Consider the following 19,796-nt stretch of genomic DNA (forward strand, 5'->3'; position numbering starts at 1 on the left):
GGCCGGATTGCTGGTGTACCGGAGACGCGAGCCGATTTCCGCCCAATTGTGGCGACTGGCGAGACCAAGCCCGGCAGTCAGCTCCAGCCTACCACACTTCGCCCTTCTCCGTTCTGGGTCCCTTCCCGGCCAACAAGCGTGCAGAGCTTCGTATGTGGTTGTAACACTACCCTGCTCTGCCTTGCTCGGGTACTATTATTGCCCTCCCCCGGTCTATAGTGGCCTTATACTCCCTCCACTACTTGCTCCTGATTAGCGACTCTCCTTTGTTTGTTGCTGCTAGCTGGCTTTGTCCGTGCTATCGAGGCTTGGGACCAAAGGGGGCTACCCAGTGCCTAGTGCCCACATCTCTCGTCTCTGTGAAAATGAGCGACAACAACAACAACAATAACAACAACGACGACGACGACGATCGACCCCCCCCTTTCCCGTACCCAGCTTATACCTCATCCTCCTCCAACGTCCAGGACCGCCAGGCCAAGTCCGGTGGCTGGCCCCTGCCCCCGTTTGCCCACTCATCCTCCTCCTATGGCCCTCCCGTCTCTCACGAGTCGCTCCCGCCCAGCACGGCGGCGGACCCCCCCGCCGCTGGCAACTCCAAAGTCTCTGTCTCGGAGGATCGCAGCCTGAACTCCAAAGTAGCCATCCCCAGGTCGGTGAAATCGGGCAACTGGAGCACCAGCGGGCGGGTCAGCCGGGCCTGCGAGAACTGTCGCGACCAGAAAGCCAAGTGTACTGGTCACCGCCCATCCTGCCAGCGATGCCAGGAGGCGGGTATCCGCTGCTCGTATGGCGACCGCAAACGAGAAAAGATGGCCAAGTGCGTGTGATATGACTTATGGAATCGGCGTCCGAACATTCTGACGGTGGGTGCTAGGCAGCTCAGTGATCTAACAAGCCAGGTCCAGGCGTACGAAGCCCTCTTCCGAGAACTGGCCCCCAAGCTGGACTTGGACACGGCCCATCATGTCGAGCAGATTTTGACCGATGTAAGGCCCTTCCTTCGCTCTCTTGCTGATTCTCCCCTTTTTTCTTTCTGCCCACCCCAACCTCGCTCGCCTCGCCTCACATCCCCCTTTCCGGCTGCCCCTCTAACAGAGCCGTCACAGCAAAGGGACGACCTTGATCAGTTCGCCAGCCTGCAGACCACAGCGGCCTCGTCCGCCTCGATCGTGGCCGATGCTACCCTTGTCTCTATCCCATCCCCTGGTTCGTCCATGGCAGCACTGGACTACACGGACGAGGACTTTAACCGTGATGAGAGGATCCAAGCCATGGGCTTCGTGGGTGAGCACTCCGAGATTGCGTGGCTGTACAGATTGAAGCGTCTTCTCGAGCGGTCGAATCCCGTGCCCCCTCGAGACTCCCGGGACCATCATTCGGTTGCTTCTGTGAACTTCTTCCTGGACGACTCGGACCTCCCTGTCATCAATGATGTGGACTCAACCCAGCGCCCACCTCCCTCGGTGGCTGACTTGCTTGTGGATAGCTATTTCCAGGCCGTGCACCCGTCGCTTCCTATCATTGGCAAGATGATCTTTCTGGGGCAATACAAATCGTTCTACTCCTCCCCTTTGGTGCGGCCGGGCAAGAAATGGCTTGCAATACTCAACTTAATCTTCGCGATCGCCGCAAAGCTCGCGCGCGACTTGCATCACAATACCGATCCTGGGTCTGATGACAGTCTCGTTTACTTCTCGCGGGCGTGGAAGCTTAGCATGAATGAGACTGCTTTGTTGGACCATCCGAATCTGCAGCAGGTGCAGGTGGAGGGGCTGACTTCTTTCTATCTGATGTCTATCGGACACGTCAACAGGTAAGTACACCACCCCTCTGGACATCTCCCTAGATGTATCTTTCGCTCTCGCTAATTTGCTATGTGTCGTCTAGGGCGTGGAGAATCTGCGGTATCTCCATTCGTTCGGCTGTTACCATGGGATTGAATCTACGGAATGAAAGCAACTCGATTGTCCACGTCTCCAAGGAGACTCGTTATCGGGTTTGGTGGTCTCTTTACATGCTCGATAACTCGCTATGCGTCATGACCGGTCGGCCACCCAGCACGTGTGACGACTTCTGCACCACTCCACTCCCGGTACCTTTCAGGGAAGAAGACTTTATGGATAGCAAGCTGGTGCAACTGATCGCTGATCACGAAGCCCGGATCATCTTTATGGAGTCGCTGTCTCTCAGAAGTCCTGGGAAGTGGAGCGAAAGCCCGTCCACGCCCGAGTCCTTTCGGTTACAGTCCGCTCTGAGCAGACAAAGTGATCAGGTTGCGGCCGGTGCCTTGGAGGCTCTCACCCCAAACACCTCGCTGTACTTCCTTCACCACGTCGAACTGGCACTGATCATACGCCAGTCGGTGGACCTGCTATATGCTCCCGGGACTGCCCGGAAGTCATGGCGTGAGATTGAGATGGCGATCTCTATGTTGAACGGCAGGGCGGACGCATGGCTTGCCCGGCTTCCAGTAGCATTTCACTTCGCACAGGGGTCGCCGATGTTTAAGAGGCAGCGGGCGAGCCTGGGGTTCCGCTTTTTCAGCACCAAAACGCTTATCGCGCAACCTTGTCTCAGCCGGCTGGCCCTGCAAAGCCCAGGCAGTGACCCACCGGGCAGCTTCTGCGAGACGATGGCAGGCATTTGCGTTGACGTTGCGGGCCAAATGCTCGACCTTCTGCCGGACACTCCCGACCTTGCCTGGGTCTACCATGTTTCGCCGTGGTGGTGTATTTTACATTATATCATGCAGTCGACGACGGTGCTCATCGCCCAGATATTGCTGAGGCCACAATCAGGGACCTCTACTTACCAGCAAGCGCTAGCGCGGGTTTCGAAGGCCACCTCTTGGTTGGCTGAAATGTCGTCCAAAGACCCGGCGTCGCAGCGAGCGTGGCTCGTGTGCAAGGAACTGATTGGGGAGCACGCTCCCGAATTTGGTGCCACAGGCCCCGCCGACCTTGGCAAGACGTGACGCTTCCAACGCTAGAATATCCCTTGATCTCCATCCAACCTTGCATCATTACCGAAAAAGTCCCGCCGCTGACCGAGTTTGCCCGGCCAGCCATCTTCTTTCCTACAGGTCGTACCCAGACTGGATTCGGAAAATTGGATGCTTCAACACGGTCATCTTTCAATTACACCGCCTATCGTCCTTCAGCCAAACTGACTTGAACATACACCCCCACACACACTTCTTCTGCCCGGCTCTGCCTCTACAGAGTACCCCCACTTCACACCCTTTATAGATTGGATAGAGCTTTATGATTTCAATAGAAGTGGTCATCACGGTCTGCCCTTCGGGGAGTGGATATGTTCTGCGCACCGTGTTCTCTCGGTCCCACCCGGCCCGACTTTGGTCACCACCGGTGCCTTCCTTCAACCAGCCATACCATTCCGCTATTAAATTAGGCCCAGAATGCCACAGTACTTAGATCCGAGATGACGCCAGTCCCGTCGGATCTTAACCCAGTCAGGCTGCGATGGCCACTTCTGCACCCCTGTTGGGCAACAATGCGCGATACGTTGGGGAAACCGGCACGCGTGGCTTTCTGTGGTATTTCGTTTTATCAATCTAGTCCGGCTGCTCCTCTATTTTCTCCTGCGTCCCAATAATGCTCGTGCCTCCTCCGTCGGAGTGGTTCGGGGTGCGGCCGCCCTGGCCGGCGAGAATTCGCTAATTCGGGCGATTAGCACTACAGTATTGGATCCCGCGCCCCTCCCTCCGCAGATGGGGGAAGCGACCACGTCAGGTAATGGGTGCATGCCTGTGCGGAGTGCAGATAAATTCTCAACAGTGGTTCCGCGGCCTGCTACCTGACCTGTATGTAGACGAGCCCAGCCAACCCCTTGCATTCCCGGGTGGACCAACGCCCATCTGTCATTTGCTGGTATGCAGATCCGTCGCAACGGCATGCGGTAGTTTAATGACCGTCGAATTCGATGGACTACTCTGTTGGATCTAGCACCCGTTCGTCCCCTGCTGGGGCCTGGGAGCCGCGGCGGTCTAAGCCTAAGGCCTTGCAGTTACAGCTAGAACCGTGGTTCGTGGCCCCGCTCGCCATGGTCCGGGGCGTCCGATCCATGTTACAGAATTTCTCATAAGCACCAGCGAGGAGCATTTCGTAGGATGATCGGAGACCGCACCATCTGCAGACGCCGGGGATGAGGCACTTCCTCTTTAGGCCTACCGAGACATGGCGACGGATTTCGATCCCAAAGGGGGAAGTTTGGGGCAATAATCAAACCGAATGCGGATCGTGGAACCCTGGAGTCCAAGTGGTCAGTCAGCATTATTGCCGGTGTCTGTGAGACCTGCCCAATCAGAGCCCTGGCAGCGAATCCCTTCCTGTTTACACCGTGTAGGTATAGCCTGACAGAAGGGGCAGGGCCTCACGGGTGGATGGACCCTGCTGTTGCAGCGTCTGCAGCCTGCACGGGTTGGCGATTTATAGGGTGATGTACGGAGGCTGGAGCACGGGCGGAGTAAAACTAAAACTCGCTCGCACGTACGGGGGCCCGGGTAAGCTATCTACCTACGGAGTAGATACTGCCTACGTATCGGATTCGATCTTGGTTGGGGTTGAGATCGAGATGAGAGGACCCGCGGCCAAGTCTGAGCCAGAGCCAGTTTGAGCCAATTTGACCGTGTCTAAGCTTCCGAACCTTGAGTTTGAGACCCAAAACTCGGCTGGTGCACAGGAATGCAAGTTTGCCGGTACGAAGCGAGCCCCTAGGGCCCAGGCCCGTGCTGCGTCGATGTCGATTTCGTTGGATTTGACACACCCACTCACTGCCCACTTCCACTCCCCATGAATCCCGGTGTCAGACGCAGACCAAATCCCGAGGGCGCTAACGGCTCCTTTCCGAGACACACACACACACACACACACAGTTTGCTGGCCGTCGCAGCGGGCGGTCACCGTGTTTGACAGATGGGGGTACGCTGAGAGGAGTATGCTGTGCTACGAGGTAGATGGACTGACTGACTGACTGCAGCGTGTGCGCGTATTCGCAGACCATCTATCTAGAACTCTAACTAGATAGAAAGAGTGATTAGCGGTGTCTGTCTGCACTCTGTCCGACCTGTCGAGGACTCGAGACAGACTACCTATGTATCTAGACGACGCCACCATCAATAATGGGCGGATGTGGCCGCCTCCAACGCAGATGTGATTGGCAGCTTCGGCTGGTGACTACGTATCTCTTCCGTTCATCCGTGATTGGTCTCGACGGGAAAGTGATTGATTGGGTGGGTGTCGACTTGCCATCGTGTTGATGTCGATGGCAGTGGTTCGTCCCGTTCTGGGATTTGGCGGGAGTTGGGACGTAGGTTGGTGTGGGTTGATACTATCTATTCGATCTCTGTGTACGGAGTACTCCGTACTGTCTTAAGAATGATGTTGCCATTTGATGATGATGATGATGTACTCCGATCCTTGGGCCAATCGAATCCTGGGTGCGCTGATCGACCCAAGGATGATCCCGGATGGACCTTCCGTGGGGTGTGGTGCCTGAGGCACATGTATTACTGCCTGAGGATTGTGTATGCCTCAGGCACACAGCGGCACGTGGGATTTAACTCACGTGCCACATTCTGCTACATTCTGCCACCGCCTGCCCGTCCGGGCCGGGGTGTCACGGCGGGGAAGGGGATGAGGCATGATGCCATCCCTCATCCCTCATCTCTCATCCCTCATCCCTCATCCCTCATCCACATCCACACCCCTCAATTCCCCCCCCCCCTCCCCCAATGAGCCTCCGTCCAACAATGATCCCCCCCAGGTAGAACGCAATCATGTCCTTGCGCGGGCCCATGAAGCGCTCGCACCTGCGACAGGTGAGCGCCGCCAGCCTCGACACTCTCTCGACTGCGCGCTCCCTGGATGTGCCCTCGCAGCATCCGGCCACTCCCCGCGATCGCTCCGCCACCCCCGATGGGAAGGCGACGGCGCGCCTGTCGTCCGTCGGGCTGGACCGCCGACAATGCGCCCTCTGGGTCCACGACGAGACCTTCTCCCGCGAGGAGATCCTGTTCAACCAGGCCGCCTTCAGCGACACCGGCGTGCAGCCCGGCGATGTCATCGAGATCCTGCCTGCGCGCTTCGCCCCCGACGCGGACCTCGGCGCCCGCTCCCTGCGCGACAGCCACGTCGACCTGACCTCCTCCATGCATGCCGACTCCATGTCCAAGTTCAAGACCCCGCTGCAGGGCCGCTGTCTCTTCGTCGTCAAGCCGCTGCCCCACGAGATCAAGACCCGCCACCCCCGCCTCGAGCTGTCCGTCACCAGCAGCGTCGCCAACACCTTCGGCTTCAAGAACCGCACCGTCGTCCACATCTCCATCGTCGAGCGCGCCCAGTGCTCCGCCTCCCACGTCGACATCTCCTTCCGCGACCAATACCTCGTCCGCTCCGACATGTGGCGTCTCGTCATGTCCGAGCTGTCGGAACGCATCGTCTACAAGGGCCAGAAACTCGTCTTCATGGGCAGCGTCAAGGCCACCGTCAAGAACATCTTCATCCGCGGCAAGAAGGTCCTGTCGGGCTTCTTCTCGCCGCAGACCATCCCCGTGTTTCGCAGCGAATCCGCCAAATACGTCCTGTTTATCCAGATGTCCCGGGAGATGTGGGATTTCGATTCCGAGGGGACCGGGGATATTCTGTTCAGCAGGGTCATCAACGGCTTTCTCCCGGAGCTGTTCAAGCGGTGGGCGAGCTCGGATGCCCGGCACTTGGTGACCATTGTGCTGTTCACCCGGGTGGAGTATGAGGCGGCGGCGCTGGGCACCTCGACGCTCGGGTCGGAGAATCTGCGCAACGAGTTCACGCCGAATGGCGCGCCCACGCGGGATTTCTATCGCGTCGTGGTCAATGATATGGCCAGCGGCCATTGGACGACGATTCTGGATGAGTTGAAGAAGGACTTTAGAACCTTTCTGCGGGATGTCTCGATCCTCAAGACCACGGACGACATCAAGACGCCAACTATCGATGGCGTGAAGGTCTCCCCCAAGCCGAAATCGGCGACCATTGCAGGCCGGCCCAGTACCGCTCTCCGCGGGAATATTCTGGAAGCGATCCATCTGGCCTCGTCACATCTGGCCTTTGATCATATCGATCGGGATATGGTCCATACGGGCACTTCGATCATTGTCATCACCCCCGGAAGCGGCGTGTTTGAAGTGTCCTACGAGTCGCTCGCCTCGACTACGGAAGCGCTCACCAATCGGGGCATTGCCATTGACTTGGTTTGCCTCAGCCCCATGCCGCTGCACTCGGTGCCGCTCTTCAAGTACCGCGAGCCCGTGCAGAAGTCGCCGAATCCCTCGTACGGGAACATCCAGGACGGGGGCTATTCGCCGGAGATGCGTCTGTCGTTTGCGAGCCTGGCCAGTCGGGGGTCGCATCTGTCGCCCAAGTCCATGATGCACGGCGGCTCGTTTGCCGGGATGGATTCGAGACCGTGGTCGCGGTCCAGCGAGTGGAACTATGGCATCCCGCACTGGCTCGACATCTCGTACTGGAACCCGGAGACGTACCGCGAAGCTCGTCGTATCCTGAAAAAGGACCCCAACGCGCCGATCCCGTTCACCGTCACTAAGCAGTCCAAGGCCTTTGTGCCGCGCGTCCGTATGTACGAGATCCAGATGATGGGGGTGATGGAAAGTGAGCAGTCCAATATATCGATCCCGTATCTGCTAGAGGGGCAGGGGGTGTCGAGAAAAACGAGCCATGCTATGCGGCTAACGCCCAGCTTAAGCCCTGCCCACGTACCGTTCAAGCACAACTCGTCTAGAAATCTGAGCGATAGTCTCCGGCCGGAGCCGTATCTCCACAACCTGGCAAGCTCCAAGGACTCGATGCTGGCACGGTCCCGGAAGTCTTCCCACTCGGTTCTCTCGTGGATGGACCACTACGACGAAACGGTGTTCCAGCCGTTCCCCAAACGCCGTCAGCGCCGGAAACCGAAGAAACGGCCCAGCGAGCCTGAAGTCCAGGTCTCGAATACCCACGACCGGCTGTCGGCTCGATCTGTCACCCGCTTGAGAGAGCATGAGTCGAACTCGGAACGTGCCCAGGCCAGCTCCACCCCCCGCAACATCGAAACGTCTCTGACGGTACCGAAGAACCCGGCCGGGACGCGCACGGCGTCGCCGAAAAAGCCTGCTCTCAAGGCGCCCTCGGCCATCCGCGTGCCGCGGATCTCACGCACCATCAGCTTTGCGCTTCGGGGGCTGAGCGCCACCCCGCCCAGAGCGCAGGCCAGCACGGAGGTCAATGTGGAGAATGCGCGCGGGCAGCCGACGTCGAACCAGAAGAAGGTAGCGGGCATGCTGGCGGATTCACGCAGCGTGGAGTCGCTGAGCACGTCGGATTCCGCGTCGACGAAGACGGTGATCGATCTGTCGTCCACGCCCACGACGCCTCAGAAGCAAGCCCACGGCTCGGCCGTCACGCCGTCGATGCCGATCTCCATCAAGGTGCCGCAGAAGCTGCCGTCCGATGACCCCGAGCAGGGGGAACGGCCGCTCGTCCCGGAGTCGTATTCGACGATGGCCACGGAGATCCCTTTCACCGACGAGGCGCGCGAGACCCGCGTCCGACGGCCCAACCCGCGGGTGACGGTGAACGGGGGCTCGCGCGACGGACAGAAGAGCCCGCAGAGCAAGGCCCTGGCCCCGTGGGTCCGGTCCATCAATCCGTGCAACACGCCCAAAGACGTCCTGCGAGACACCAGCTGGTTCGGCCGCTGGCAGCACGCCTACCCGCGGCCTCCGCATGTGGCCGTGGTGAAGTGGAAGAGTCTGAAGTCCCCTGCTATCCTGCCGCTGACGACGGAGGAATTCCCCACCGCGAGCGAGCTGGCCTCGGACTACTTCCAGACGCCGTACCGCGTGTTTCCCAACGAGGATGCGGAGGGGATCGAGCCGCCGAAAACGCGGGGCGTGCTTCTCCGCGAGATGATCTCGTTGCGGCTGTCCCATGGCTTTCAGATCGTGATTGGCAAGAACATTGTGGAGGTGTCGGGGCAGTATTCGCTCGAGTCGCCGAACGTGTTTGACACCCACAGTCTGGAGAGAGATGGGGCGACGGTGTTCCTGTCGAAGGGCAATACGATCCATCGGCTGGTGTGTATCCATGGCGCGGAGATCGAGGTCACGCGGTACACGCACCGGAATGCGTCCATGCTGGCGTCGCAGAAGACGAACGATTTCATGATGTACTCGCCGGCCATGCGCACGATCCTGAGTCCGCAGTATGAGGTCAAGCATATCCGGCTGGACTCGACGATGGAAGAGTACAACTGGAACTACGCCGATAACTACGTGGCTGGGCACCGCGACTACTTCTTCAGCCCGGCCCAGCAGCTGCATTTCTGGCGGGTGCGCTACGTGCTGATCCCCCTGCACCTGCATACCAGCACCACCCGCCGCGCTCTCTCGTCGTTCAACGAAGACAACGAAGAGGAGATGCACCTGCTCGGCATCAACCAGCTCACGCACATCTGGCAGCGCCACAAGTACGTGCCGCCCGAGGAGAAGCTGTTCGAGACGTCGGGCAAGACGCGCGAGCAGAATCCGCTGAACATCATGTACCAGACGCGGAACTCGTCCGAGGTGGTGGCGGCGGAGCTGGACCGGATCCTGCTCGCGGATCCCGAGCTGGACAGCTCGCCGGCGCAGCTGCTGCCCGAATCGGAGCTGCTGGGCCGGTCCAGCATCAGCCTGTCGTCGCTGGCGCAGATCATCCAGGGCGACAAGGGGGTGCGCATGATGGACCGACGGTGGCACTGGCGGCTGCATTACAACTGCTTCATCGGGTTCGAGCTCACGACGTGGTTGCTGCACAACTTCCGGGACATCGACAGCCGCGAGGAGGCGGTGGAGTTTGGCAACGAGCTGATGAAGCACGGCCTCTTCCAGCACGTCGAGAAGCGCCACAACTTCCGCGACGGCAACTACTTCTACCAGATCTCGAGCGAGCTGCGCGCCGCGCGCCCGGAGTCGCGCGGGAGCTGGTTCCCCCAGATCCGCCCCGACAAGTCCATGCCCTCGACGCCGGCTCCAGACAACCCCCGCGACTCGCCGAGCGGCACACACTCCCGCTCGGAGAGCATGGACGACGCCGCGTCGCAGGTCCCTCCCACGCCGTCCAAGGCCAAGAACAAAGCAGCCATCATGCTGTCGAAGACCATGAAATACGACGTAGACCCGCGCAAGCGATCCAACCGGCCCGAGGTCATCGACCTGCACTACGACCGACTCCACAACCCCGACAACTGCTTCCACATCGAGCTGAGCTGGATGAACACGACGAGCAAGCTGATCGAAGACGCCGTGCTCTCGTGGGCCTCGACGGCGGAGAAATTCGGCCTCAAACTCGTGCAAGTGCCCATCGCCGAGGCGTGCGCCATCGACGAAACCCAACCCTTCCGCAAGCCCTACCGCGTGGCCCTCAAACTGCGCCCGCCCAAAGGCCCCGTCCCCAGCCTGTACAACGCCGCCTCCTTCACGCAGCCCGCCATCCCCGACCGCCACTACTACCAGAAGGCGCTGCTCCGCAAGTTCGACTTCGTCCTCGACTTCGAAGCGCGCTCGGCCTTCCCCGCCGACGTCGAGGTCTCGTACTCCTGGGGCATCCCGGATTACCGCTACCCGCAGTACATCCACCGCTCCGGCAGCCTCCTCGCCCAGATCACCGACGACGGCGACTTCCTCTTCCTGGCCAACCGCCTCGTCAGCACCCGCACCACCGCCGCCCGAGACATGCCGCGCCACGAGCGTCTCGAGCGCGAGCAGTACCGCGCCCGCGCCGGCACCTACGACCCCGTCAGTGTCGATCGCATCTCCCCGCGCCTCTCCCCTATGCTCCGCCCCGTGCCCGTCCACGACCCCGCCTCCACCCAATCCGCCTCCGGACAAAGCCATCCTAGCATCGACTCGGCAATCCTCTACCGCGCCCCGGAGCACATCCTCACCAGCTTCGTCGAGTTCTGTCGGGATCCGGCGCGCCTGGAGCAGTTCTATTTGGAGTCGCATGCCCGGCCGACTTCGACCAGGGTCGAGCCGGTCGCCGCCTCGTTGATGGAGTCGTCGATCCCGTCGCTGGAGTTGCCCGCCAGTGTGGTGAGTCATGTTGTGCCGCCCGGGTTGCCGTCTCGGGCGTCGCATACCGGCGCATTTCCGACGATCGAGGCGAGGGCCAGGACGCGGAGTAGGGATGATGGGGTCGGGGGGGTAGGAGGGGGGTGTTGGGGAGGAGTCCGAGGAGTGGGGCGTTGAGGCCGTTGGGTTAGGATGCTATCACTGTCACCTGGTGGTGTGGTTTGGTGGTTGTGTTGGGTGTATATGTATGTATCTGTATACGTCGTAATGTGATGAATGCATGCCTTGCTTTGAGGGGTGGTGATCCTGTTGGGCAGAAGGTATCGCAGGTATGAGGTTAAGCGAACAGAGAACAGAGAACAGACCAGACCAGACCATCCATAACATCCATTTCCTTCCCCAGGGTAAACTCTTTTATCCTTTTTCCGTTTATCCAGTGAGGGGGTTAGTCTGGTCTGCCAGGGGGCTGGCTGGATTGGTGGGAAATCTTGATAGATGCATGCATGTACCCACGTATACCCATGTCCCTACCACCTACTACTTACTTGGAGGGAGGATTACCCCGCTGGAGTCAGTCAGTAGGCCAGGCCAGGCCAGGTCTGGACCGAATACCGAATACCGATGCGGAGAAGACCCCGCTACGGTTCTGGATGGGGGCGGGGGGTGGGTTTGTTAGGAGTATATTAGTATCAGATCTGCTGTCTATGTATCTATCTACTTCTCCCCTCCCACTTCTTTTCTTTCTTGTGACCACTCTTCTCTGTCTGGATTGTTCGTGTCAGTCTCGATCTGATCTTCATCGATCTTTCTTTCGATATTGATATATAGCACACTATCTGCAGTACAGTACAGTGGTGGACTGACGCGGTTTTGACATTTAGTTGTTCCTCTCTCTCTCTCTCTCTCTCTCTCTCTCTCTCCCTCTACTATACATCGTCTATCGAAGCAGGCGTCTGAGTGAGAGAAGCTAAGCCAAGATGAAGTTCACCGAGGGAATGTGGCGGTTGCGCGTCTGTCTCCCTCCCCTCCCCTCCAAGGGCCTTCTAAACCCTCATCCATCCATCTATTGATATACACATGAATCGATGAACTAATGGAAAGCAAAAAAACAGGAAGGCATCCGCATCGACTGGATGAGCAACGTCGAGCGATACACCATCAAAGACGAGAAAGTCGATCTGCTGCTGAATAAACTGCAGCGGGGGAGGGGCGATACGCTGAATTCTGGTTAGTATGAGTATCGCGATGGGCATTACTACTGTTCCTCTTTTCGTCGATCTGATCCTACTGACAGCGACGATTTCGGCGGAGGTCACGTCCCCGTTGGAGGGGGTGGTGGGGGTCAAGTTTGTGCATTGGTATGGAATCGTCAACCCTCAACCCGTGCCCCAGTATATATACCATACCCAGCCCATCTCATTCCCAATACTCTCTGCCCTGCATTTCAACTCCATCACATCCCATACATAATATTAACCCCAATCTCCATCCCAGGGCCGGCGGCCTCTCCCAAGGCCCGCACTTCCCCCTGACCACCTCCACCGGCCACGTGGAAATCACCCCCTCGGCGACCTCGCTCGCCTACACCAGCGGCCCCCTAACCCTAACCATCAACACCTCTCCCAACGACCTCACCTTCACCTACACCAGCCCACACAGTCCCACCCCGCACGCCCTCACCAGCCACACCTTCCGCTCGATCGGCTACGTCAGCGACCAAACCACGCCCGCCTCCCTCTACAGCGACGGCATGTTCATGGAGCGCGCCGGCTACATGCACTTCGGTCTGGACCTGCAACCGCACGAGAAACTCTACGGACTGGGCGAGCGCTTCGGCCCGTTCATCAAGAACGGCCAGGCGGTGGACATGTGGAACGAGGACGGGGGCACCTCCTCCGAGCTCGCGTACAAGAATATTCCCTTCTACATGAGTTCGGGCGGGTACGGCGTGTTCGTGAATGATCCGGGCCGGGTGAGCTTCGAGCTGCAGTCGGAACGCACCACCCGGGTCAATGTGTCGTTGGAGGGCGAGGAGGTGCAGTACTTTGTGGTTTTTGGGCCCTCCCCGAAGCATATCCTGGATAGGTTTACCAGGTTGACGGGGAGGCCGAGTTTGGTGCCTGCGTGGAGTTATGGGTTGTGGTTGACTACTAGTATTTTCCCTCCTCCTCCTCCTTCTTCTCCTTCTTCTTCTTCTTCTTCTTCTTCTTCTTCAACATCAACAACCCTGACGCACTCGGTCCGATCATCTGACTCATGTCTGTAGGCTTCACAACAAACTACTCCGAACAAACCGTGACCTCCTTCCTAGATGGCTTCCGGGACCGCGACATCCCACTCAGTGTCTTTCACTTCGACAGCTTCTGGATGAAGTCGTACCAGTGGTGCGACTTCGAGTTCGACCCGGCGATGTTCCCGGATGCGGGGCGTATCTTCAGCGACTGAAGGCACGGGGGTTGAGGATCAGTGTGTGGCTGAATCCGTATGTCGGGCAGGCGTCGCCGCTGTTTCGCGAGGGGGTCGAGGGGGGGTATTTTATCAAGGTATTTTCCTCTCCATTCTCCATTCTTTACTACCTACCTACCTACCTACCTACCTACCTATTATATATACACATTACACTCACTTCCTACTTACTCTAATTGCCTCATATTTCTTTTGGCTGGGTGTTTGTGTTGTTTCTGTGTTCTACCGTGCACCTTTCTTTCCTCTTATAATTTTTCACTATAAAGCTTTCGTTTTAACCCTAACCCCCCCCCCAATCCAATCCAATGACCAACCAACTAACCAACCAACCAACCATCAAAACTACCCAGCGTACCGACGGAAGAGTATTCCAATGGGACCTCTGGCAAGCCGGCATGGCCATCATCGACTTCACCAACCCGGCCGCCTGCACGTGGTTCCAAAGCCACCTGCACCGACTGATGTCACTCGGGATCCACACCTTCAAGACGGACTTTGGCGAACGCATCCCCTTCAAAAACATCCTCTACCACACCTCGCCTCTCTCCCCGACCAAAATGCACAACTACTACACCCACCTCTTCAACAGCCTCGTCTACACCACCCTACACACCCCCAACCCACTAACCCCGCCGCACCTCCCGGCCCCGGCCGCGGCCCCAGAAGCAGGATCCTCGTTACTTTTCAGCAGGAGCGCGACAGTCGGCGCCCAGAAATACCCCATCCACTGGGCCGGCGACAGCGAGAGCACCTTCCCGGCCCTGGCGGAGGTCATCCGCGGGGGGCTAAGCTTGGGATTATGCGGGGTGATCTTCCACAGCAGTGACATCGGTGGGTTCGAGGGCACGCCCTCCCCCGCCGTGTATAAGCGGTGGGTGCAGTTCGGGCTCCTGTCTAGCCATTCCCGGCTGCACGGGAGCAGCTCGTACCGCGTGCCGTGGATATATGATGATGATGATGAAGAGAAGGAGAATAGCTGTGTGGATGTGTTGCGAAAGTGTGTGAGGAGGAAGCTTGCGTTGACGCCGTACGTGCTCGGCGTGGCGTTGGAGGGCGCCAGAACCGGCGTGCCCGTCATGAGAGCCTTGTTGGTGGAGTTTCCCGCGGATGAGGGCGTTTGGGGCGTCGATGCCGGGTATCTGCTCGGGCCTAATTTGTTGGTGTTTCCGGTGTTGGAGGAGTCGGGGTGGGTGAGGTTTTATGTTCCCAGGTCTACTGATACGTCCGTTTCGGGGGATGGGGATGAGAAAGAGAAAGGGAAGTGGATCTCCTGGTTCGATCACAGCAAGTCCTACGAGGAGGGGAGGTGGTATACCGAGACACACGGCTTCGATACCCTCCCGCTGCTGATCCGGCCGCGGTCGTTGACCTTGGTGAATTGGAAGTTGTCCGATCCGGAGGGGGATCCGTTGGATGGATTGGAAGTGCTGGTGAATGGCCCGGTCGAGGGTGAGGTGAAGCTGGAGGTGGTCGATCCGGCGAGGACCGGGGTCGTGCTTGCTCTTGTGACGGTTAGCAGTGGAAATGGAGATGGGGAGGATGGCGTCGTGGCGAGTGTGAGGAGGGGGGAGAAGGGGGACGGGGAGCTGGTGGAAGGGGCCGGGGTTAGGGTTGTTGTTGTTGGGGATGTTTAGATGTGCATGTAGATTACATAGATGGGGGACCGTGGCAGTTGGAGCGCTTCGGTTTCGGTTTCGGTTCCGGGGGGAGATGTTGGAGATGCAGAAATTTCAGGCTTATTGAATGTAATGCTGTGGCTTTAGTGGGTTGGATGGCTAGGGGTCTGCATTGTGCAGTCTTGGGCCATGGCGATATGATATTGGATGGATCCTTGTTGTTCGGGATAGGCGACATCAGGAATAGAGACGGTGAGATAAGGTGTGTGTGTATGTGGCACCGAGACAGATGCCGGAATGGTAGGGTCAATATCCTATATCTGTATCCTTGCTACGATCCTGTTCATGTCCAGAAGAAATACTCATTGGGTATCACGACGTAAAGCAAAAAAACCTCCACTCAGCCTCCCCTCCACCACCGGCCCTGATGAAGGAACCAGAACCAGAGAAAGTTGAACCGCTGTGCACTGTCCAGCCTGTCGGTCTGTACCCGCAGCATCCTATCATCCCTGCACCAACAGCATACACGCCATACTACCACGCCTCCTCCACATCAAGCAACCACCTCCGGATGCCCTCGCGCAACGCATTCTCCTCGCGCCGCCCTTCGCCATCCTCCCGACAATGATCCGCCGTGACACTGCGCACGACCTCCTCCAACGCACTCAGCACCAGCTTGCGACACTCCGTGCGCGGCACCTCCACCCGCTCGTCCCTCTCCCTCTCCCTCTCCCTCTCCCTCTCCCTATCCTTATCCTTATCCCTCTCCTTATCCTCGCGCCTCCGCGGCGACGGGGCCCTCGAATGCGCCATCGATGACGGCCCGCTCTGCGCCAGCACGCGCTCCAGCGCATCGACGAGCGTGCTGTCAAGATCCATGACGTGTTCCTCGACGAGCCGCTCCTCGACCTCGTTGGGGGTGTACTCCGAGTCAGAGGATCTGCTGGACGTGGTGGCCGCCGTGGCGGCTGTCGCGCCCGTCGCCTGCGAGAAGAAGCTGGTGATCTGGGACGTCGATGTCGGGGCGTGTCGGGGCGTGTCGGGCTGGGGGGAGACAGATGGTGAGCGTTTTCGCCAGGACGCGTTCCCGATTTTGCGCCGCAGCCGCAGCCGCTTGACGGTGAAGGTGCGGGCGTCTGCGACAAGCGTTGTCGCGACGTCGACCCATCGTCCCGAGCCGTCGGCGTCCAGACACACCGCTTGGCTGGAGATGGGCTCCGCTTGCATGGCGCGGCGGATGTCGGCCTCGAGTCCGGTGTAGGGCCGGACGGCTTGCAGGAGAAAGTCGTCGTGGAAGGTCTTCAACCAGCCGGCTACATTCATGTTCGGTCCGTCGTTCTCTCGTGGCGCGGACGGAAAGCCCGATGTGCTGCTGTGTGTTGATGCCACTGCGTCCACGCTCGTGACTGACGTCCGTGTTTTCTTCGGTGACGCGAGCGTAGAATCCCCCGATGAGGATAGCGAGACGAACCCGGGAAGTGGAAGGTCCACGTCCACGATCCCGTCATCGCCTCGGACAGACAGCTTCAAGGACGTCTCGCGCGTGGGATCGGCAGAGTCCTGGCGGTCGTGGCTCTGGGGTTGGGGAATCGAAATGTTACCGCTCGTGGCTTCGTGCTCGTCCGTCGGACTGAGCGCCACCTCTTTGACCATCTGGCTCAGCGTAGGAGGGCGTCGCGGGGGGTTCGTATAGGCTGAAACAGACCGCCTGCGCGGTTCTGGCTCGCCTGGTCGACTCCACAGACCAGAAAAGATCCCCCACTTGCCCGGACCGCTGCTGTGTTCGCTCCGCTGCAGATTGCGCAGCAGATTCTCCGACGCGAGGCTGTCCCCGTCCGCCACCACCTCCCGCTCGGAGCGCTGCGAGGCAAAGTGCGGCACCGGCACCGTGCTGCCCGGCGTGGTCGTCGACGTGGTCGCCGCACTGGTATTTCGCGCGCGCATCTCTTTGGCGTTCATCGGCGCGTTCACCGGAACGCCCAGCGCCCGGATAGACCGCGCGTCGGAGCCGCGGCGGGCCGTGGGAAACTCAGGCGGCATCAAGGGCTCGCCGTCGTCAGCCGAGCGATGCGCCGTATCGCACGACGACACGCTGATCGACCGCTGGTGCTGTTCCCGGTCACTGAGGTTCAACCGCTGCGCGCGAGACCGACGCTCGATGGCGCGCCGAAGAGACTCCTGTCGGAGGACGGGCACATTCGGCGGGCTCTGCGAGACGGCTCGTGTAGATGCAGACGTGCCCGGTCGGATCGGCGACGGCAGAGGCTCGAAGCGCTGCTTTGGCGGGAGGAAGGCCGAGAGCAAGAAGATCAGTCGACGGGCCGTCATCTTATCCGGCGAGATGATGACCGTGCGGTGGGCGATGATGGGGTCGACGTCCTGCTGCGCCTTCTGCTGCAGATAGTGCCGCCGTCGGTACCACTCCGGACCCAGCCCATTCAGCCACTCGGTATGGTTGCCCAGGAACGCGGTGATGAGGACCAGAAAGAAAAAGCTGTGCTCCTTGTCGCCGATGTTGCGAATAATCGAGCGACCCTCGTCGCGCCACACCCCCCAGCGGCTCTGCCCGGTCACGACAAACGGCATCTGCAGCGCCGTGCTGATGCGACGGCTGCTGCGGATGGCTTCGTCCTTCAGGCGCGAGTTGACGGCCAGGATATTCGCGGGAAGGTGAACAAAGGTCTGGTTGGTTCGCTGCATGTTCGCAGGTTTGGCCGGTTTGGGATGCATCCCGGCCGAGTCCACCTTTTTCAGCAGAAACAGAATCTCCTTCCGGGAGAGTCGCTCCAGGTGTGACAGGGTGCGGTTGATGACATCCCAGTGGTCCACTAAAAGGTCGATCCGCTCATCCAAACTCGCCGGCGGCGACGCCAAGGACAGGCTGTCATCCAGAAACCCCCCGCGCATGCGATAGTCCGAGTCCAGGGAGCAGGACATGCCGGGTTTGGGCGAGTCGGGGCCCGGCGCAAATCGTGACACAGGCCGCCCGCCCCGGGAGAGCAGCGGAATCTGGATCGTGATCGCCACGGCGTACATGGGGGTCTTCTTCTCCTTAATCTTACGACGCTTGGTGACATCGGGGAAGGGAAATCCGGTGGGGAGCGACTCCTGGTACACGGAAGAGGACAAGTCGGGATCCGGCGAAGAGTCGCCTCCCTCGGGTAGATGAACGCTGAACATGCGAGTCAGCAGGATGGTGACCTTGGCGGGAGGCTTGGAGTCGCGATTGGAGCTGGTGAAGGCCGACGAGCTTCCCGTCGTGTACGCCCGGGAGAGCGAATTGCGAGAGGCGGGCGAGGTAGGAGGGTTCTTGGCGGGTTCGTCATCAGCGGAGATGATATGCATCTTAGTGGACGAGCCGCGGTAGCTGAAGGCACTGCTGCCAAAGATGCAGTTCAGCAGGCCGGAGTCATTGGAGTCGGTGGAGTGGCGCTGGCCGGGCTCGTGGACGCTGCCGGCGGGCGACAGAGTGGAGCTGCGGCCACGGGCCCTCATGAAAGCGCCGGAGGACATCGGAGGGGAGCGGCGCTCGGCGGCGAGGGCCAACGGGCTTGGCTCCGCAGCCGACGACTGCGACAGGTAGCCCCGTCGCGGGCCCCGGGTGAGCGTCGACACCGTGCGGGCATGCCGTGCACTCGGGTTCTCGTACACCTGCGGCTCCAGTCCCAGCCCCAGTCCCAGTCCGTGCGAGGTCGGATCCTGCGTGGCACGAGTATCCAGTAGCACACAGGCGTCGCGGTCTCCCAGGGAATTCTGCGCGATGATCACACGAAAGTCCTTCATCGGGTCCAGCTCCACGCCCCCGCGATCGTCGTAGGCCCCGGCGGTGGACGCATTGGGGGAATTGAACGTGGAATGCAGGGGATACGCGTGCGTGTTGGAGCGCAGCAGGTTCACATCGGGGAACAGCAGGCCCGAGGTGTGTTCTTCCTCCGTCACCGACTCCAGCTGGTGCGCCGTCTTGGTGTTGTACGTGGTCGGGTTCAACGTCGCGGCGGCGGTGCTCAGTAGTCGGCCCAACATGGTGAGGATCGGACGCCGGGGTTGGGAAGAGAAGAGTTTAGCAAGGGATCAGGAAACACAGTCAGACAGGAATCCTAGACTGGGCTGCGGTTCCCATCGTTCAAGCGTGCCGAGAGAGGGCCATGATCAAGCCATCAAGGGTGGTGAGAGAAGGTGGTTCCAGGGACAACGCCACTTGGAGGGAGGCTGCAACAATTTAGTCGGGGGTAGGGGGGGTGGTGGTAATGAGTGAATGGTGTTGGTGAGCGAGTCAGTTGGGGTGGGGGGGAGGACCAGAAAGTAGAGGGGAGAGTGAATGGGGAAGGAAGAAGAAGAAGAAGAAGAAGAAGAAGAAGAGAGGATGAGGGATGAGGGATGAGGGGGATTGTTCGTAACAATCCAGTTGCCGAAAGGGCGGTGAAGACCACCGGCACCTGATCTCAGCCTCATTCTGCTGCAACTCGAATCCCTACAACTTAACGTACAACCCACCAACTACATCCAACTACATCCAACTACTTAGTTATGTACTACAACAATACAGTCCACTCCGCTTACTGCATCACATTCCCTGCAGACGGCCGCTTCGGTCGCCCTGCACC

The 19,796-nt window shown here is 59.5% G+C and overlaps 4 protein-coding genes across 4 annotated transcripts; 3 read left to right on the forward strand and 1 right to left on the reverse strand.

Annotated features, from left to right (window-relative positions):
• Positions 1–365: 365 nt before the first annotated feature.
• Positions 366–2,977, forward strand: BO70DRAFT_396475 (putative C6 transcription factor; the record flags this gene model as incomplete). Its single annotated transcript, XM_025546627.1, has 4 exons — positions 366–820; positions 878–989; positions 1,110–1,816; positions 1,891–2,977. The coding sequence occupies 4 exons, from the start codon at positions 366–368 to the stop codon at positions 2,975–2,977; spliced, it is 2,361 nt and encodes a 786-aa protein (XP_025399442.1).
• A 2,823-nt stretch (positions 2,978–5,800) lies between these two features.
• iml1 (GTPase-activating protein IML1) lies at positions 5,801–11,984 on the forward strand (the record flags this gene model as incomplete). The annotated part of the gene is made up of 2 exons (XM_025545902.1): positions 5,801–11,219; positions 11,953–11,984. 2 exons carry the CDS (start codon positions 5,801–5,803, stop codon positions 11,982–11,984), a joined length of 5,451 nt encoding a protein of 1,816 aa, XP_025399443.1.
• A 103-nt stretch (positions 11,985–12,087) lies between these two features.
• On the forward strand, positions 12,088–15,210 carry BO70DRAFT_387265 (putative sugar hydrolase; the record flags this gene model as incomplete). The annotated part of the gene is made up of 7 exons (XM_025545903.1): positions 12,088–12,120; positions 12,223–12,337; positions 12,405–12,468; positions 12,605–13,263; positions 13,377–13,538; positions 13,572–13,576; positions 13,927–15,210. 7 exons carry the CDS (start codon positions 12,088–12,090, stop codon positions 15,208–15,210), a joined length of 2,322 nt encoding a protein of 773 aa, XP_025399444.1.
• Positions 15,211–15,471: 261 nt separating this feature from the next.
• BO70DRAFT_336528 (uncharacterized protein) lies at positions 15,472–19,475 on the reverse strand. The gene has a single exon (XM_025541110.1). The coding sequence runs from the start codon at positions 19,213–19,215 to the stop codon at positions 15,727–15,729; it is 3,489 nt and encodes a 1,162-aa protein (XP_025399445.1). The 5' UTR covers positions 19,216–19,475; the 3' UTR covers positions 15,472–15,726.
• Between the last annotated feature and the right edge of the window lie 321 nt (positions 19,476–19,796).

Source organism: Aspergillus heteromorphus (assembly GCF_003184545.1).
Source record: "Aspergillus heteromorphus CBS 117.55 chromosome Unknown BO70scaffold_12, whole genome shotgun sequence".
NCBI classification, from domain to species: Eukaryota; Fungi; Ascomycota; class Eurotiomycetes; order Eurotiales; family Aspergillaceae; genus Aspergillus; species Aspergillus heteromorphus.